We start from the raw sequence: 22,094 nt of genomic DNA on the forward strand, positions 1-22,094 counted from the left end.
GTGTCGTACATGAGTGGAATTGATCAGAAGATCGTGGTGTTTTTCTTATTTTTATTGGTAATAAATTACCTACCATCACAACATTGCAATATTACTTCCTTAAAATAAAACTTTTATGAAACATTTTGCTAATTTAGCCTTGAAGGAAAAAGGCCATTTTCCATTGGAAATTTGTGACAAGGAAATGATTTTGCATTTGAATTGTTCAATTGTCTCTAAATAAGGATGATGTCATGTTAATTAATGTTATAAATAATGGCATGTTAAAATGTCAGGGAGTAGAATAAAGCACAATCTAGGATTCTTCAAACCATTTTAGGTCTTTTAATTGAATTCTTATGCCCGATAATTACTGAATATGATTTTTTTTTTCTTTTTAGAAATTCCAAGGTTCATTGTTAAAATATCCCAGAATTAGTTCCTTGAAATAACTTTTGTAAAACACACATACCATTTGATTTATTTTTAGAAGTGATGTTTTTTTTGGTTGTTGTTGGTAAAATCAAGATGACAGGCAAAGTTTGTTAGGGGAGGGGGAGGGGGGAGGGTATTGCCAAATTTTGGTAATGTTGTAATGTATGATTTTGAAATGATTAGGCAATTAATGTATTGCCACTGACATGCTTCCTATTGATATTTAAGATAAAGATCTGTAGATGAGATGTGTCAGGGTACAGTCTCAATGACAGATGGAGTATATTTGGAGTGATTTGGAGAGGTTGAGTTTATATAGAATGACTGTGTGTCGGGGTACAGTCTCATTGAGAGATGGAGTACATATTTATATGGTGTGACTGTGTCAGGGTACAGTCTCATTGAGAGATGGAGTATATATATGGTGTGACTGTGTCAGGGTACAGTCTCATTGAGAGATGGAGTATATATATGGTGTGACTGTGTGTCGGGGTACAGTGAGATGTTGGAAGCTAGCACATGTTCTAATGATGAAATGCCTTTCTATTTATATCCTGTGTCATTATCATTATGTGTATAAGTGCCAGATTTTCCTGGTAATTTTTGTGCAATGGATGTTTGCTCAAGTGCAAAACAATGAAATGCCACATCTGTGTTGTGCAGTTTTTACACTTTCCCAAAACATGCTTATAATCCTCTTTGGCCCAACATCCATTATGCTAAGCAAATTGTCTTTGAAGGCAAAAAGGAAGTATTATTCTTCATGGAAAATTTATGAGCTCAATACAATTTCAACAATAGAGCTGTTTAGGTGAAGGCCATTGAGATTTTTTAACCCTATGTTTTGGTTTGACAATAGAATTTTAATTTTCTTCACTCAAGTATGAACTTTTTGGAATGATTGACATACTTACATACATGTGTATACATACATACATACATACATACATATACTAAGGATGCAGCGATTAACCACGAGACAGTATATCACGGTAATATTATGCTATGATTCGATTCACAGTACTTTACCCCATACCGCGGTTCGGCATTCTCAGTCCGGATTGATTTGCACGAACCACCCGATTTCGCTTTAAATTATGTTGTAAATATGGCTTCTGGTAATGGAAAACATGGTGCCGACAGTGTCGCTGAATTATTTTTTCCTCCTGCTACCATAAATCTCCAATAATGGAAGAATTTTGGATTCCATGCATTGGAAGAAAACGGTAGATCATATTGATGTTTTTAACTTTTGAAAGAAAAACATGGAATTGTAATAGTAAGGTGCAATGAAATGATGCCAAAATCAGTGTAATTGTTCATTTGTTACTATTTATAGCATCTTATAAGTATCGTGATCTGTATTGTACTGTCAGGTCTGTATATCGTGATCGATACGTATCGTGAGGCAAGCGTATCGTTGCGCACTCCTAATACATATATACATACATGTACATACATATATACATACATCATGTACATGACAATTAAGAAAATACACTGGGCATTTTTTTTAATGATATATTAATTAGAGACCTGTATATAAGGCTCCAAGTGGAAGAGGTCTAATTAACATATATATTTTTTTTGTTGATAAATTAGTACATCAAATATGTGTTTTTTATTATAGAATATTTACGAGGAGTCTTGATCAAGAGAAATATGTGTTGTTTTTTGGTTTTTTTTGGTTATAAAATATTTATGAGTAGTTTGTCAAATTGAAAAATAATGGGAATCGCTACTTCTGAAGTAATTGACATATATTGGGAAAATGAAATGTATCTTGCTGACTGGACTCCCCTTGACAGTACTTAGGAAGAATAATATATCATCATAATGGCTGACTTCATTTTGAAACATAAATAAAATATAAATATCAACAATACTTGGATAAAATTTAGAATTCTATTCAGCAATACAAGTATATGTTCCTGTTATATTTAATTCCCTAGCTGGGTAACTCAGTAGGTTAACGTGTCGACTGCTGAACTGTAGGTCATGGGTTCGAGTCCAGCAGGAATTTTAATTTTTTCAGATTATTTTCTTCTAAAACTTCATTTTTTAACTTTTTTTTTTACTAAACAAGGTAAAATTCAAAATGTTGTACATATCCTCCATTTTCCATCCAATTTTGATATACTTCTTTTGAGTTTATATGTCATCATTTCTGTTTATTTCTCCCCATGTAGGATTAAGACAGTGTGGCAGTCTCTCGGGCTAGAGGGGGCAAGTGTGATAATCAACTTCATTAAGGGAGATAATTCAGTCAAATTGAAGACTCCCTTGATAATTGATATATCACCATACATAGTTATTCAGGAAATTGTTTCTATAGGGATACAGGGTAGTTTGCCAGTAGGTATGTTGATTTGCCAGCCAGGGAGTGTGAAACTTAGTCACAACAACATGTTAATGAGAAGTGGGAGTTGATGAAACAGTCAGCTGCTGTGTAGGATAGAGCAGTCACCTCTGTTTGTAGATCTCAGCCAGGTTCCTAGAAATAAATTAAAAGGTTCTGTAATTATCACTTGACAGTTTGGTATACTCTCAGGGGTTAAAAAGTTACCTGCACCCCCAAACAGGTGTGTAGACACATCAGAGATTAGAAAGTTATTTGTACCCCCATACAGAGCTGCTCGGGTGTAGTGAGCAGTGACAGGGAAGCAACACAATTCCAGCAAATACAGCTGGCTTATGACTCAATCCCACTGGAGGATGACAAATTCCATTTTTTTTTTATTATTTTTTTTTTTTGGTCCTAGATTGTGATTAAATTATCTAATGAATTGTACCTATAACATCTACACATTCATTATACATGTTAGACTTGATTTTCATACCATAGAGCAGTTAACCTAGCTGGGAGAGATGCTATTTTGAAAATATAAAGTTTGGGACACATTGCTAGTTCAGTCAAAATTCTTCACTGCTTGTCTATGATAGGTCTTGCCTTGTGGCGAGGAAAACTGGCTTGTCCGATTATTGCAATATGTTGATTTGTGATGTGGTCAAAAAGTATGTATTAGCCTTTGTGATTTTTAGGCAGTAAATGAAGTGAGCATGTGACAATTAATGATTAAGAATCTCTTGTGGGAAATTGTGAGATATTGTCTGCCCTGTTCTGATTAGATATTGCCTGCTTTGTTTGATGAGATATCGTGAGATATTACCAGCTCTATTATGATGACATATGAGATATTGCCTGCTCTGTTGTGATGAGATATGGTGTGATGTAGCCTGCTCCGTTCTTATGAGATATCATGAGATATTACCTGCTATATTATGACATATGGAATATTGCCTGCTCTATTATGATGACATATGAGATATTCCCTGCTCTGTTGTGAGGAGATATTGCCTGCTCTGTTCTGATTCTCTCATTCAATTTTTCAGCCTGACTTTAGTAAACTGGTAATCAACCCCAACTCGGTGTGGCAGCAGTTTGTCTCTCAAATGGTTCCTGAAATCACACTGGTGGTCAAGTTCTGCAAGAAGATCCCAGGTAACTACATTACGTAGGTGGCGGACATTTTCTTTTTTCCCTTGCTGCAAAGGCAATGGGAACAACTGGGAGTATGAAATATTACCTTTATATTCATTTATTGCACTATGACTGATGGCAGTGATGTATCATGATATGGAAATCAAGTACCAGTATTTAACGATATTGATATGTAGAAAAACTTGAGAATCGTTAGAAAATTTTAAATAAGATGATAGATATCTACTTGCCAAGCATGAAATACTGACACATACTCCAAGTAAGGTCACAGACCATGACCTTTTACAGATAGCCATTGATTTTACAAAATTGATGTTTTTCAAATTCTACTTTTGGATTATTTCGTGTTTGATAAAGTTTATATTGTTTTATTATTTATATCAAACCAAACATTGAGTACTACTAGTCCTTTAATCATAAATTTTCTCCCTTTTTCTCTGCATTGAGTACTATCAGTCCTTTGATTATAAACGTTTTCCCTTTCTCTCTGCAGGTTTTGGGGAGATTGACCAGGATGACCAGATTAACCTAATTAAGCAGGGTTCATTTGAGGTCATGCTATGCCGGTTCTGCAATCTCGTGGACTTCAAGAAGGAAGTGATGTTTGATCCAGAAATGAAAATCAAGTGTCCTAGGTAAATTCAACATAATATTTCAAAACACACCAATGCTTATTACGATCTGAAACTAACATTAGCTTTGTAGCCCTTGGCTCAGAATTAATTTTTATTGGACTAGTGAATCTTGTAAGACCAGAAACCCAATGGACTAGTAATCTGAGTTAGACCTCAATATTGAGATATTTTTCACTTTGATATTACAGATTATGTTCACCCCAACATTGTCCTGATTGCTGGATTTGGCTTTTGAATATTTTAAAGCTCTTCTCCCAGCAGGAGAGGGCAACCCCCACCCCACCCCACCCCACCCCACCCCCGGTGCTGTCTTTATTATACAACTGCCAATGACAACCAGGAATAATATTTTAAAGACTAGACAAGTATAATATTTCTCTTCTCTGGCCATATAGTCTGGACGGTCTTAGTGACCCTCTATATAGTCTGGACTGTCTTATTGACCCTCTATATAGTCTGGACTGTCTTATTGACCCTCTATATAGTCTGGACTGTCTTGGTGACCCTCTATATAGTCTGGACTGTCTTAGTGACCCTCTTTATAGTCTGGACAGTCTTAGTGACCCTAAATATAGTTTGGATAGTGTTGTTGACCCTTTATATAGTCTGGACTGTCTTATTGACATTCTATATAGTCTGGACTGTCTTATTGACTCTGTATAGTCTGCACAGTCTTAGTGACCCTCTATATAGTCTGGACTGTCTTATTGACCCTCTATATAGTCTGGACTGTCTTATTGACATTCTATATAGTCTGGACTGTCTTATTGACTCTGTATAGTCTGCACAGTCTTAGTGACCCTCTATATAGTCTGGACTGTCTTATTGACCCTCTATATAGTCTGGACTGTCTTATTGACTCTATATAGTCTGCACAGTCTTAGTGACCCTCTGTATAGTCTGCACAGTCTTAGTGACCCTCTGTATAGTCTGGACAATGTTAGTGACCCTCTGTATAGTTGGGACAATGTTAGTGGCCCTCTGTATAGTTGGGACAATGTTAGTGGCCCTCTGTATAGTCTGGACAATGTTAGTGGCCCTCTGTATAGTCTGGACAATGTTAGTGACCCTCTATACAGTTGGGACAATGTTAGTGACCCTCTATACAGTTGGGACAATGTTAGTGACCCTCTGTATAGTCTGGACAGTCTTAACGACCATCTGTAGGTATGGCAATAGATAGTTGCCAGAACTTTCAAACTGAAATGAGATTAACTTCAGGCTCAGTTTCAATTTGTATTATGAAAAAGTACCTTCACTGGTGTGATAGTAGAACCTTTTTTTTTGGGGGGGGGGGGGGGGGGGGGGGGGCAATATGGCCCTGAAACCTAGCAGAGTTATATAATGGGGAAAACAAGTTTATTAGAAAACTGGATTTCCATAATCAAATAATGCAGATTGTAATGTATAGAAATCTGTTATAAGAATATGTATCCTGAGTATGCTGTCACTGGTGTAAAATGAAATGTAGTGTTTTCTTTTTGTTTTGTTTTACGTCAGTAAGGCAGCGATTCACAGAGATTTTTAAAGTGTTACTGATGGTTATCAAGTTGTGCCTGTTGGGAGTAGTAAAATGCATAAAGTGTGTAACACAGCTGGTTGTGTATCAAAGATTGCAGCAAGTGGTAAAAACACACACAAAAAACCAGTTTTTTGGTTTATTTTCTGTTTATGGTGTCTGTGGAAGTGATTTGTAATGTTATTCTCCTGAAATGTTGACTTCGATCAGCAGACTTGGCTGTTATTGCTGACCTTGGGTTCTAGAAAGTAAACAAGCAACAACTCTGAAGGCATGTTGTCTACAACCCACTCTAAGTCACCAAGAACATGACAGTAACCAGGAACACGCTATGCTACAGTGCCCTCATATTTTACCAGGAACACGCTATGCTACAGTGCCCTCATCTTATACCATGAATTGTCATGGATATTTATTCTTCAATAAGCTATGCTTCAATGCCTGCATATTATACCATGAACATGCTATGCTACAGTGCCCTCATTTTATGCCATGGACACGCTATGCTACAGTGCCCTCATATTATACTGAGAATTGTCAAGGATATTAATTCTCCAATACGCTATGCGACAATGGTGATCTTGAAGTAGTTTTTCTACAAATCACTTATATGTTGTAGAAGTCTTTGGAATGTAATAGTCACTCAAAGCTATTCTTTAATAATTTTGAGATTAGCTGGTCAAAGGTGAAGGTCATGTTGAGGCAATCCTTTGTGTATGTTTTACATTTTAAGTGAAATATCATTTGATTATTCGAGATGTTGATGCTTCAAACATGCAATGTCCGTGACTGGGGAAAGATTCCTAGTGAATTGGGAGCATTAAGTTAAAACTGAAGGACTGCATATTATTGGGAAAATGCCTAGATATCAGGTCATTTCTCCATCTGAACACTTCAGTTTTTTCTCATTTCTGTGCTCCGTTTTACAGGTCCTTGGTGAAAATGCTACCTATGGGAGAATTCATGGATGAGTTTTTTAATGTAGCTGAGATGTTCAACCCGCTGAAACTTACAGATGGAGAGATTGGGCTTTTTTCCTCTACTCTCATCATATCTCCAGGTAAGCTTTCTATGATCAGGTCAAGATCACCAGATATAGCATTTCAAGGTCACTGAAATAACATCTATCCCTGATTGGTCGATTTTGAATTAGCATGCAGTAAAACGCGCTTGCAACAAACACACTTATAACGAATTTACGCATATTGCGAAGTGATATCTATTCCCCATTAAAAGAGAAGTAATGAAAATTTTGTTGGATATAACATAGTTTGGTTATAACAAATCTTGCAGGTTCATTATGACCATGTTTTACTTTATATACTCGAGTCTCCTACACATTCATTAATCTAATTTGACTCTTTTCTAAGTTAAAACGTGACAGTCACTGCATGAAATCAATATGTTGACCCTCTTAGAGTACTGATGATTTATTGAATTTGGATTTACAGAGAGAAAAGGCATCAAAAATGTGCGAGCCGTTAAAAAGCTGCAGTCTCTGTTATTCCAGTGCCTGTACGCCCTCTTCAAGAAAAACCACTTTGGTAAGTTCATGAATTGTCAGACAAGGGTATCGGGTTCGTTTGACATGAAGGTGGTTTCGCTTTATATAGTTCAATCTTAAAAGGTGATTTAGGGTCTGAAAATAGTCAATACCGCTCATAGTTCTTTGTGTTTTTGGGGTTTTTTTTTTAAGTGTTTGGACCACAGGCCTCTGGAAATATGTCTGGGTTAAACGGGTCTGGAATTACCATAATTATGGTACATGTAGGTCCGGGGTTCGATTCCTAAACACACATTATTCATTTCTGGTATTCATTTTCTCATGCAGGCAGGTAGAACAATTTGAATCAGTAAGATGGAAGTATTTATCAATCTGATTATACAGTGTATAAACAAAATCTATGTAAATTTGATCATATAATCTGCTTTGAAGTGATTCGTATTATAGAAACAAAGCACCACACAAAAGGTATTAAATTCAATCTTATTGGAAAAAAATGAAACTGTACTAAGTGAAAGGAGTCATAAAAAATGAAATTAGTTGAAATGATAAATGCATAAATGACAGAAAAATGAAGTCAAATATTCAAATTTATTTTCAAGAGTATGTAATCACTTCATCTAACTGAGTTTGCTTCACATGATGAGATTTATTGAACTCCCAAGGGAAAGCCATTTACAGATGAAGGGAGTAGATATTGAATGATTGATCTGATTAAGCAGGTGGGGTGTAGAAGCTGGCGACTCGGCAGGGTTTAGCTGGTGTTCAGCCCACGGTTTTTCCTGCCCGTAGATTGTATCAAAGTCAGGAAAGGACATTTCTATATAACGCAGCTGTTTTTACATCAAGGTTAATTTGTCAGTGTAATTGGTGGCAAGTGTTGTACATTATTAATGGCAAAATGCATCCCAAGTCCACACAACTCGATATATACTGTCACAATCGTCTTTAGTGCCCACTGCAGTGCTAGTGTGTTTCTTTTATTTTTGACAACAAGCGCAATGTCCTAATATGGATGTGTAGATGGTTGTCGGTAGAATATCCTGCAACATCTCTGGCAAGAAAACACCAAATAAGATTTCCTGTGGTGTGACTGAAGCACCTGAGAATTGAATTTGCCAATTATGGAAAGGTGGAAAGTGTGCTGATAGTCATTATTGATTTAATGAAGCTGTCTGGCTTCATGTGAATATTTAACATGTGTTTGATTATTTGCCATTGTTTGATGTTAGTTCATATATGTAGTTTTCTGATGATTCAGAAATAGATTTGAATGGTTTGATTTCAGTCGTGGCAACAGTTTTGAATGGTTTAGGAAATAGATTTCAGTTGTGACAAAAAATTTGATTGGTTTAGGAAATGAATTTTAGTCGGGGGAAAAAAAATTTGAATGGTTTAGGAAATAGATTTCAGTTGTGACAGAAATTTTGATTGGTTTAGAAAATAGATTCATTTTTCAATCCACACACAAGATGCGAGATGTCATGACACTTTGTTCATTGAACATTATGGAATGGTTTGAAATTAATTATAAGGAATAAAATCAATAACAAACTATGTTATCATGGTTATGGAAGATATGAATTACAACCCATATTGGGGGGGGGGGGGGGGGGTATTTTTAGTGATGGGAATATTGTTTGTGATACTGTTATATAGTTGTATGTTATGGGAATATGATATATGACACCAGTAATTTACACTTGTTTGTATGAGGCATAAACCATACCCTTAAAGTGTCCTAACCCCCATAACACATTGTATCATTATTTTGATATCTTAACCAAATGTTATTTATGAAGACCATTGAAATTTAATAAATTTGATAGTCAGTTCAAAGTTATGTTAGCAATTAGATTGCACGTGCCCCTTCTCCCTCCCTTCCACTAACATTTATTTACAAGGCACTGTTGCCAAAAGTTAGAACAAAAAGGAAACTTTTATTTCTAAACAAAAAGAGAACATTTATTTCTAAACAAAAAAAGACAACATTTATTTCTTAACAAAAGAACATTTATTTCTGTGAACTATTGCTGTCAATCCTAGCTCTTCTCCAGTATTTCAGATTACGATGTTACTGATAGCCGATCTTAAGCGTTTAAATGAACTTTAACATTTTTTGTATTTTCAGATTATGACAACGTTTTTATGAAGGCGGTATCCACAATAAATACATTCAAGGTGGTCAATTTCAAGCATCGTATCGCCCTCAACAGCATGCAGATGCAGGCCCCAGCTAAAGACATGTTTCCTCCACTCCACCAGGAAGTGTTTGAACATGGTGACTGTAGCACGGAAGAGAACAAAAAATCATGAGACTTGACCTCTCAGATGAAAAAAAGAATCGTTGGATCGTATATAACACTTTGTACATAAAGGGCTAAGTGTATCGCAGACATAAAAACTAGCAGCTGAGAGGATGTTGGTGAGAGGGAGAAATCAAACATTTCAAAGATCTCAATCAGTGTCACCCAACATTAGCTTGAGTTGCCTCCCTTTAGATCCTGCTGGTACAGCCTTAAAAAGACTGTTACACTCTCTATTGCTAATTCTGTATGGAGGCACACACTAAGGGCTATGTGCCTCCTCTCCCCTTCCCCCGCCTCCCCCAAGGTAATCCATACCATTAGGTTGGTTGTGGATGATAAATAAAATTCATAGCTTCACTAAATTTCACAATGTGGTCACTGATCATGAAATACATTTGTCCTACAAACATTTCTCTTCATGTTACAACACATTTAACATAGACACATTGTCACTGTTCAAGGAAAGAGAACTCCTGATGGCAGTCGATCTCTGTGTGAAGTTTTGTGGGGTTTTTTTGGTTGTTTTTTTTTTGTTTTTGTTTTTTGTAAACTACTGAAATGACAATGGACTTTAATGTTACATATGTACTGTACTATCACAAAGGTAGAAGCAGGAGTGAAGAAGAGGATCAAATGTTTTGCCCCACTGCTTTGTTGGTTGGGGACCAGTTTAAGAGTGGGGGTGGGTGGGGGTGTGTTGTGTATTGGACGTTCTTTTGTTACACCTCTATACACTGTAAATCATACCGGTAATTTGATGAGCTGTTAATAAATGAGATACAGCTTGATATAAAGTACATGTTTCATAAAAGGTCTGCTAATCCACCTTTTATTCAGCTCTATTGAGCTTTTCTAATCGAAATTTTGCTTGTGTTGTCTATATGTGTGATGGTTGTAAGCATTCTTTGTTACCACAGGACAATATCAACAAACTTACCACAATGAATCCATGAGTAAATGTGGATTCAAGTTTGTTGAAATGAAGGGCCGGGTCCATGTCTTAGGGGAGGTAATTAAGAAAAAGTTGAAATGAGGTAGTAATAAAAAATCTTAAAACCCATAGAAGCCTAAAAGTTGAAACTTGTATAAAAAGATCCTTTACATTATAAAGATTTAATTTTGTTTGCACCATGAGTCCAAGAGCATGGACAATTCGGGTTCAAAATTTTTCATGAAATTTTGGAAAATTCTTTGAAAATCTGTTTCTCAAGAACAACAAGGGTGCCGTAGGCCCTTAGATTAAAGTTTGTAGAGACCTTTCCCCCTGCGCCTTCCCCCCGGGGGTTGAGATAGGGCAACAAAAAGGGCTCAGAGTTGTATGATGTAGGCTAATGTTCAGAGAGTTATGTAAATCTTTTTCTCAAGAACCAGAAGAATTCAAATTGATGACGAAAGCATCCTGATGAAATGTAAATTCAATATTATTTACACCATAAAACCAGGCCAAGGGCAGGGCTACAATAGGAGTTAATCAGGCCAAGGACAGGACTATAATAAGAGTTATCAGGCCAATGGCAGGGCTATAATAGGAGTTGATCAGGCCAAGGACAGGGCTATAATAAGAGTCAATCAGGCCAAGGGCAGGGCTATAATTGGAGTTTGAAAATTCACATTTATGTCATATTTGATATGCAAGCATCTTCATGTAGTGTGGATTTAAATGACCTTATGGGTTCAAGATATGAATCTGTTAGAGGTGTGTGGGGCAGAAGTAGGATTTTTTCACAAGGTGAGCGATGTGGCCCATAGTTCTGTAATTCAGTGTTGTAGAACAAAGATGGGGAAGAAGGACTTGTAGATTGACCTTGATTTTAGTTTTGATGTCACCAAGGCACATTTGATGCATATTTAAAATCTTTTATATTTTGTGAACACAACATTTTTCAGGAGAATATCTGTTTATTTATATCTTGATACAAAGATTTTACAATTTTCATAGAGGATATCATCCCCCCATTGTGTTTTGATTATTTTACTTGTAAATATTTTCACATTTGTAAATATGTGTCATTGTGTAAATATTATGTGAAGATTAGAGTTGTGTATTGAGTGATGTTCACTGTGTTATCTCACTGTAAGGTTAATAGTAAAGAGGGACATTTCATGAAATCTTGGAAGAAATTTTTTTTTAAACTTTAAAGGAGTTATATCCCTTGCACTGAACATTTAACTTGTGTAACATTTTTAAATGCACGTGGTACCTTGCTGGTGTGAACTACACTTTTACAGATTTTTTTCTTCTTTTTAATTTTTGTATGTTACAATAATATAAAGCAAACCAGTGGAAATATTGCGTGTGGTATAATTAGAAATGTAAAAGTGCTACGCAAATGTCGATAAAAAAAAATCCCGATGTCATTCCACGTTGCCAGAAAATTTAGGTCTGAAGTACTGGTTAGTCCTAGCAGTCATACTTAGTAGTTACTAGTGCCAAGGGACTGAGATCTCAAGGTATCTGTTGAACACAGACCCAAGGGATCTGTCTAACGAATACTTCATTTAAATGAGTTTTACAAGTGCTGAGAAGTTTTAATATTTTTGATTTATTTTGTGTAATAAAAAAAAAAATATATATACCCAGAAACTTTACGAAATGAATTTTGAATTTTACATTACACCCAATCCCCCCCCCCCCCCCCCCCCCCCACACACACACACACACACACATAACACCACCACTATTATCCACACACTTACACTCGGTAATATATAGTGTAATAGTTTTCCTGTAATGGTCTTTTGTTCATTTTAAAGACATTTATATATTTTTGAGTCATTTCACTCTCAAAGTAGAGATAATATAATATTGCAGCCAAGTCTTAAGATGGGCTTTTTCTTAGTATGGAAGATGGAAATTCCCTGTTTTCCTTTGTCTTTTATTTTGGAAAATTCAGCAGTTGTTTAGATTATATTGTATTGCTATTATTGGAAATTTAAATCGACTATATGTAGCAGTCCTAATTATGGTTTTAAAAAAAATTACTTTTGCACATGGAAATTAATTTTTGAACATTTGAAAGGACTTGCAAACGAGAAATGAAATTTTGAAGACCTTTTTTATTTCTTTTCTTTTTTTCTTTCTTTTTTTTTTTAGATTAGAAGATTTGTTTACAAGTATGCGATTAGTGTGTTTAAAACACCTTTTTTTCTGCTTTTAGTCTTCAAGACAGGAAACTATTCATGAATTTATTAAAAAAAAAAAAAAACTTGAAGAAAGCCAAACATGCAAACAGCTGATATTTTCTGCTTTTGCTGAAATGATTTTTGTTAGTTTTAATAGTGCTGTATTTACTGTGATACGATTTTATAATCCCTGAAGAGTTACTGTTCCTACTTACATGAACAGAGTCAACTCATTTTGTGTAGGAAATTATTTGCAAGTGCTTGTTGAATTTTTTTCTGTAGAATTTGACTACCACATCCCCACAGTGAAATGTTATAAAACAGTATAAGAGCTGTGTGTATGCCCAGTCCATGAAGGTGATCCCTTTATCTTAACCAGTGCATGAAGTTATGATATCGTCTTATTCTGAAATAGGGAAAGAAATGACATTGCTTTTTGTCAAATTTTAATGCTGATTGCTATAGAACCTTTAAGAGCCACTGTCATTGTAAGCAAAATACTATAAATGATATATATATATATATATATATATATATATATATATATTTATATGTCTTAAGATTTATATTTCTCCCAATTTTGGGTTTGGGATATTTATACACAAAAATAGATATTTCAAATTGTATCTAGAATTGTCCCACGATTGCTAGTTTTTCATGGAAGAAAAGGCACATAACATGGTACAATTTCTGAATTTCAATTCATTTTTAAACTCTTACAGATATTGCACATAGCCTCCAAGGTAGCCAACTCTATTTTCTTCTGATTTTTACTACAGTTTAAATTCGTTTTCACAAGGTAATGAATGGCTATTTTTATAGAGTAAAGATTTGTTTTTTATTAGGGTAGAACAGATTGCCTTAAAACATCTCCAAGACCCGGTTTTGTACAGTTGCTCAAAAGCTTATTGTTGAGAGTGATATTGTAGATTTGTGTTAATGGTACATGTGTATATTGTGATATCCACTAATCATGGTCTGTATCATGCTGTTAAAAATGAATATAACACATGTTATTTTCTTTTTGTGGGAAAACTTTAATTATATTGAGTGTTTTAGTATTTAACTTTTTTTTTTTTTTTTTTTTTTTGAAGATTAATATGTATCTATTCTGATTGAAGCGGTCTATGTTAAATGTATTCACTGTATAAAAAAAAAAGTTTTGTTAGAAAAATAAATTGTATATGTAGATTTCCTCTAATACTAACACTAACTAGATACTATGTTATATCCATCTTATAACACAAAAACGGAGAAATCCCTATCAAGTTTACTGCTAAATAAAACAGAGATGTCGTATTACACGCCACTACGGAGCATTTCATATCGTGTGTACAAATATTAGAATTGTTCATCAAACACTTTCAGTATGTATGCTATAAAGTAATATATATATATATCTGACGTCACTAAGGCACGTGATCATTGGATTTTATGCATCATTAACGTGAGCGTTTAAAGTAGTTTCTTGATGACACATCAGTGGTAGACATGTTGCTGTGGTCAGAATATTTCACTGTCCCAAAGGCCAGTGGTCACTTGTGCGCTTATGAATAAAGAAAAACATTGTATTGTTTGGTTTTTTCTGTTAGTAATGTCTTGAAATAAAATCATTTAAAGAATTTTAAATTAATAGTTGTGTTTTTTAAATTTTTATTTTGTTGAGTTAAGATTAGAATCCAAGGGATTTTATTTCGTGTTCCAAAACGAGTTTTTGTGCAGCACTCGTTCTCCACATTTCAGTTTGTGTGATTGGTTGTATATTGTTTAACGTCCCTCTCAAGAATCTTTCACTCACATGGAGACGTCACCATTGTCGGTGAAGGGCTGGAAAATGTTGGCCTCTGCTCGGCGCTTACGACCTTTGAGCAGGGAGGGATCTAAATCGTGCCACACCTGCTGTAACGGGGCCTCAGTTTTTGCGGTCTCGTCCAAAAGACTGCCCCCATTTAGTCGGCTTTCACGACAAGCAAGAGGTACTGAGGATCTATTCCAAGCCGGACTGGATTTTGCGCAGCACTCGTTTTACGCATGTCTGTTTGTATGACTAATAATTTTCAGTCGTGATTTGCACATCAATGAACATTGAATGCAGAGGTGCTGTCGTTTTAAAAGTCAAGGTTATGAATTGAGGGCAGTGAAACAAAAATTTCACGAAACCTTTGGAATTTTGTATGACGTTAAAGATGCTTTAAGGGATACATGAAAATTACATTGATCATGGAGTTTGTAGATTTGCAAAATGTTCGTATTTAAATGTGAAAGGAAACGTTTTTCAAAGGACACTTTTGGCCATTTCGTGAAGTCATTTAAGGTATCCAATGTATACCGAAATGATTATGAACAAATTTGAATAATTTAGATCAATATAAATGTATATTGTTAAATAATGATGAAAGTGAAGTAGATGTGTATTGTTATATAATGATGAAAGTGAAGTAGATGTGTATTGTTATATAATGATGAAAGTGAAGTAGATGTGTATTGTTATATAATGATGAAAGTGAAGTAGATGAAATTCACATGACTGGTAAATGATCAGAAAGTGACTTTTATGCACTTGAGACTTTTTGAAGAGTAACCTTGGTAAAAAATAAATAAAAAAAAAAATCTCATTATATACATGTATAATTGTATAAATATATATATTATATGTATATGCGGGGGAAATTTATTTTATTTCACATTTTCAGACAGAGAAAGTGCATGTAACTTTACCAAGAGATTTGTTTGAACATATAATTTCTTTTTGAAATATTTTATTCTTAAGACTTCATTGTAAAATTCTAGATGAAATAAATCAAGCAATGATCAAAATTCAAAATTCCTTTTATATGATAATCATCCCACCATTCATTTATAGAAATGAAATATGATCGCTATGTATTGAATACCTTAATTTGTATTTTTTAAAGACAACAACAAAAACACGGTTTGTTGTTGCTAATAGTTTCTTATTTAACATTTACAATGATTTTGCCTTTTGATATCTTTACAAATTCCAATGATAGGCAATTCCCCATGAACGTGATAAATAGGTGTATGCGTGTATGAATGCAGAACGACTACGACAGAAATCAAAGTACACGTGTATTAATCATGATATTTATGTAAGATTATTATAAATCTCATTTTTATACACTCGTCTAGGACGGGACGTATTATGGTATGGTGACCCTGTCTGTCTGACCATCTGTCCCTCTGCCTTGTGTCCGGCTCATGATTTAAAACTATGAGACCTTGAATCATCAAACTTTTGCAGTTGATACATCTTGGGTAGGTGGGTTGCTCTTTAAAGTTAAGTCACTGTGACCTTTGATTAAGACAATATCAGGGGTGTGATTTTTCCATTTTTCCGAGGAAATGATTTTTCCTTTTTTCAGAGGAAATCCTCTGATTTGCTCAATTTTCGAGAAAAAAAAAAATGAAACACTCTGGATTTGATCTAAAGTGGCAGAAAATGATATTTTTCCAGGTAGGGTGAGGTGTTTTCCTCCCTTTTTGACCAGTTTTCCTGATTTCTGAGGAATTCAGTCACATCCCTGCAATATGGCAAAGTCCTGTCATACATGTAACTGGGCAATTATTTGGTCAGTTAATGCATCTTCAGTAGAAAGTATGTTATACTTCAAATCTAGGTCACTGTGACCTATTATCAAGATGATATGGCATAACCCCCTTTTAGGCTCCTGTAGATTCAACAAAATTTGTGCATTTGTAGAGAAATGTAACATGTAAATTGCAGCTTAAAATCAGGTCATTAAAACTTTTAAAATAGAAGTATTAAAAAAAAACTTTTTAAGGGAGGTATTCACTGCATATGTGAGAGAGCAATGTAATAACCCTATTCAATAATTATTACATCAAAAAATACACATTGTTTCATAAAATGTAGCTACCGTTTACCTGATCAAGATATAGGACTCATGGCGGATGTGACCGTTCGACAGGGGATGCTTACTTCTCCTAGGCACCTGATCCCACCTCTGGTATATTCAGAGGTCCGTGTTTGCCCAACTCTCTATTTTGTATTGCTTATAGGAGTTACGAGATTGATTAATGTTGTCTTCGCCTTTCATGTACGCAATGAGTAATATGAATAATTATTTTGTTTCTAATATTAATTATGAATGCATGCAGTATTGTGCTACAAAATGTGCACCACACAACAAATAAAGGGTTGTCTCATGGGAATAATGGTTTAAGTCAAGGAGTTCAGTTAGATATATATAGATGATTGTGATTAGAGCTAAACTGTGTCTGTCCAATTAAGATACCATTTTTCCTTTGGGAGTAATGATCTAAGCCATGGTGTTTCATAGAGTTCAGCTAGACATGCAAATATCATTTTGATAAGGCCAAGTTGCATCTGTCAAGTTAAAGATTAGTTAATGAGTATGATGTAAGAGGGCTGGGAAATAATCTGTCACCCCTCTATTTATCGGGCATTTCTTTGTTACAGTGTAATAATTATATCATGTGAAAGAAATCTAAATACATATAATAAAATGAAACCTGTTTTGAAATGTAGTTCATTGAACAATACAAGATATTGACAAGGTGACATGATTTTGTCCCATCTGTTGTCTCATCTGTTTATAATTATGATTAATAAACATTTGAAGGGTGTATCATGTGCGGCGGAGGTGCACTTTATTGAAAATACATAATGAACTGTGACGCCTCACGCCGACATATTTCACAAAGCGCTACATGAAAAATATGTTAGTGTGATGTGTCGCATACCTACATTTCCAAAAATGAAATTTATTTTCTTGCTGTGGTCTTCAACTCGACATTTACATATATCAATGACGTTTTATCTACTAACAATACTAATTTTCATTCATTTGTCAATTTGATATATCCCAGTGAACTCGAAATAAAAGACAACACAGTCTTCCACATCTGCCTTGTACATAGATATTTTATTGAAAATAGATGTTAACGCCAAACTAACAACTCTACTAAACCGTAAAACGGATTATTTCAGCTTCTCCATTTTCAATTCCACATGTATATTGCAATATCTTATTATCACCTGCATATGATGTTTATGTTTCTCAACTGATTTGATACGTAAAAGCTTGTTTTACGTATGATCAGTTTTTAAATCAAGACATACTATTGACAAATAAGTTGATGTTACAGGGAATTCAACAGTTTCCTTGAAAGTCAGCATTTTCCAAATTATATGGTCTTTATAACGACCTAGTTTGCCAATACAACATGTCATTGGTTCAAATGCTGTTTGACGTGTTTCATAGCAATTGTTAGGCCGTCCTTTACACACTGATTTTGACTACGGATTACTCCGTTTACCTGACCAAGATATACCACATGTTTTTCTGCGAATCATAACTTCAAACAATTTATTAAATTTACGCGAATCAATTTTCCCTATTTCAAAATCATTCTGAAAATAGGATTCAAGATTCTTTAAACCTATGAAGAAATTGGGGAAAAAAGAAGCCAGCATTTGTACGTAAACCTCTCAATTTTCAATGAAACAAAAATCAGTCGATGAAACAACACGATTTCTGAGTTACTATCATGATTTAATCAAATATCAATATGGATAATATTCCTGCTTCTTTGAATCCATATCTGAAGATTTCGGGTTTCATTCGCATACAATCATAGATCTTCGTCAGCCATTTCGCTCCAGGTGGCTTCACCCGGGTGAGATATACAATGTAGATCAACCTTCACCCCGTCAATTTCGAAAGACCCGCTCAGCTGATCACACACCTGTGCTGAGTACCAGCTCTCGAATTCATTTTGCACATTTATTTACACTCAAATCCATCGGTTGAAGTAAATCTGTACAATGTGACTATTTATCACATTTTCGGAGATGAAACCGAAGAACCCGTAGAGTGCCACTCCAGGAAGCAGAGACAATCATTAGATTACTATCCATCAGTACATAACCTTGACAGTGAAGGCCAGGACATTTTTATAGAAGCTAAAGGGATTGAGATTTTAGATATGGGTGAAGTCACTTAAGATTTTAAAGAATCGGTTTGGGTGAATGCAAAAGTGGACAGAAACAAACCAGTGGTTATAGGATATGTGTACTGGGGCCCCTCAAGCCAGTGACAATAATAGAAACCTAAAATCGTTACTACTTGTAATATCGAACAAACATTTTCATGACCTGATCATTGTCGGCGATTTTAATCATCCTAACATTTGATTTTGAGAATTCCGTTTCGATGGATTGAGATAATTCAGATAATGACCAGTTTATAGAGTGTAGAGAGACTGCTACCTGACACAACACATAAACAAACCACCTAGATACCGAGGGGACCAAAGACCATCAGTGCTGGATTTGGTGTTAACAGTGGAGGAGAAAATAGCCTGTGATTTACAGTACTTAGCACCGCTAGGAAACAATGACCACCGCACACTAGTTTTGGATTACATGTGTAACGTTGAAACTGTGACCACCAAAATTAAGTACAGATATGAAAAAAGGTGACTTTGATGGAATGAGAGACTTTCTTTTGAATGTGGTATGGAACTCTGCGCTAAAGGACAGAAACACACACGAGACATGGGGTTGTTTCACTGACCATCTAACATTGCGATGCACAGCCATATTCCGACTAAATACTAGTGGTGAGAGGAAAAACAAGAGACAGCCGTATATGGACAAGCTGGGCACGAGGTTGGTGAGACTAACATGGAAGCACGATACTGACACTCTCATGACTATCAGAAATACTGTACAGCAATACAATACAGATACTACACAAGAGAAATACGACATAACTTCGAGGAGGCGCTTGCACAGGAGGTAAAGACTAACCCAAAGGCTTTTTAGAAATTTGGGAAATCCAAGCTGACCGTAAAAAGTGGAGTTGCAGACTTAAAGGACAGACAGTATTATTGACAGTGCTAAAGCAGATACATTGGATGACTTCGTCTTTAGTGTCTTTACAAGAGAAGATGTGGAGAATGTTCCAGAAATGGAGGATAGATCTGGTGGCCAAGAATTGTTGGACACATTTCACGAAAGAAACTATCATAAAGCATTTACATAAACTGAAAATGTGCAAATCATGATGCCCAGACGAATTTCATCCAAGAGTGTTGAAGGGGATGGTACCTTGCATCGCTATACCCCTCAACATCATCTATATAAAGTCTTTGGACTCGGGCCACCCACCGACGCTGTGGAAGCAGGACCGGGTGACACCTATCTTCAAGAAAGGGGATAGAAGTACACCGGGTAACTATAGACCCGTTTGTTTTACGTCGGTTCTCTGCAAGGTTATGTTGGGCATGGTGAATGCAGTGAAGCATATGACTAGTCATGACTTGTTCTGTGACGAGTAACACGGTTTTGCAACAGGACGCTCCTGTATGACACAGCTGTTAGTGTGCCTGGTGGATTGGTCAGAAGCACTGGATAGAGGATACCCGCTTGACACATTCTACCTAGATTTCAAAATGGCTTTTGATAACGTTTCGCACAAGAGACCACTGAGCAAGATTGAATGATATGGCATCAGAGCCAACATAAGAGCATGGATAATTAACTTCTTAAAAGGTCGAACGTAACGGGTATCCATCAATGACAGCATGTCTAAGTGGTCTGGAATCCGCAAGGCAGCGTTCTCGGACCCTTTACTCTTTGTCATTTTCATAAATGATCTCCCGGATGCAGTAAGTTGTGTGACTCGTATATTTGCTGATGATACGAAGATGTATGGGGGAGCAGCCACAGATAATGACTGGGCAAAATGCAGGAGGACATCAAGAGGTTTTCAGAATGGTTGGACAATTGACAACTCAAGTTCGACACAAGTAATTAGTGTGATGCACCTTCTGTGGAACAACCCGAACCATTATTACAGCATGAAAGACAACGACGGAGAGCAGAAAGAACTGGAAACAACAGAGAGGGAAAAGACCTTGGTGTATTGGTTGACAACAAACTTTTGTTTCGTCAGATGGAAAGCCACCAGAGTATTGGGGTCATCAAAAGGGTGTTCGTTACAAGGGTCATCACAGTCATAAAAGATTGAACACAATGATGAGTCGTCCAACACTTGAGTACAGCAATGCAACTCGGATATAGTACTTTGCGGCAACGATGCTTTGCAACGACATCAAGAATATTGCCTATGAGGAAATGCTGCAACATATGAAGATAACAGCCCTATACTACGGAAGAAAACGGGGTGATATGGTTCAAGTGTAAAAAATCACTGGGAAAGACGGTGTCGACAGAGAGAAGCTGCTGCCGATGTCCAATACAAACAGAACCAGGGGGCATAGTAAGAAGTTGTTAAAAAGACACAACCGCCTAAACGTCAGAAAGTACTCCTTCACAATAACAGTCGTCAATTATTGGAACAGTCTCCCTGACTGGGCCGTGGGTCATGGGTGCGGACATCAATGATTTAAAGAACAAACTTGACAAGTGCTGGAACTACGAGCAGTACCTGACCAGACCCACGGATACAAGATTCGAACTACGAGCAGTACCCAACCAGACCCACGGATACAAGAAGATTCGAACGGAGGTTATACATGTAGGCCTAGCTTTTTTCTGTAGAAGAAGGATCAAGGTTAAGCAAATAAGTCGAGTTGCGGTGAACTCTCTCCGTAATCTGCCCTAGGAAACAGTCAAAGATCACCAGGGCACGCTGCCCAAGTAGTAAATCTAAGTCATCCTTAACTAAGTTTATGTACGGAAGAATACTTTTATCGATGCAGTTGTTTACCTTTCTATGTACGGAAGAATAATTTTGACGATGTAGTCGTTTATCGTTCTACCGTATGCCTGTGATTTTCTGATTCCTTAATGTGAAATCCATCTGGTTGGGTGGCATTGTGTCGTTTTCCCCTGATATATCAACTGGATGGGAAGGAATGATCCATTTAAAGCTCCATCGAATATATCGATTATTATCGATAATTATTGTCACAGTTTAAAACAGCTTTAAATCAATGTACAGTTACATGTATTTAGTAGCCAAGATATAATTATACATTAATTTACACACGGAACTTGCCCATTTAATTAGCTTGTCAATTATAAAATAAACAATGAGGCTTACACACCTGGTGT

General features: G+C 35.8%; 1 protein-coding gene across 1 annotated transcript in view; it reads left to right on the forward strand.

Moving 5' to 3' along the window:
• Positions 1 to 14,635, forward strand: part of LOC130048644 (nuclear receptor subfamily 1 group D member 2-like) — a 39,199-nt gene extending 24,564 nt beyond the window's left edge. The window contains exons 6-10 of the mRNA XM_056145646.1: positions 3,808 to 3,916; positions 4,410 to 4,551; positions 7,000 to 7,130; positions 7,522 to 7,614; positions 9,706 to 14,635. Coding sequence (XP_056001621.1) covers positions 3,808 to 3,916; positions 4,410 to 4,551; positions 7,000 to 7,130; positions 7,522 to 7,614; positions 9,706 to 9,890 — 660 coding nt within the window. The 3' untranslated portion in view covers positions 9,891 to 14,635. The remainder of the gene's footprint in view (positions 1 to 3,807; positions 3,917 to 4,409; positions 4,552 to 6,999; positions 7,131 to 7,521; positions 7,615 to 9,705) is intronic.
• The last annotated feature ends 7,459 nt before the right edge of the window (positions 14,636 to 22,094 follow it).

This window comes from Ostrea edulis, chromosome 7 (genome assembly GCF_947568905.1).
Source record: "Ostrea edulis chromosome 7, xbOstEdul1.1, whole genome shotgun sequence".
Lineage (NCBI taxonomy): Eukaryota > Metazoa > Mollusca > Bivalvia > Ostreida > Ostreidae > Ostrea > Ostrea edulis.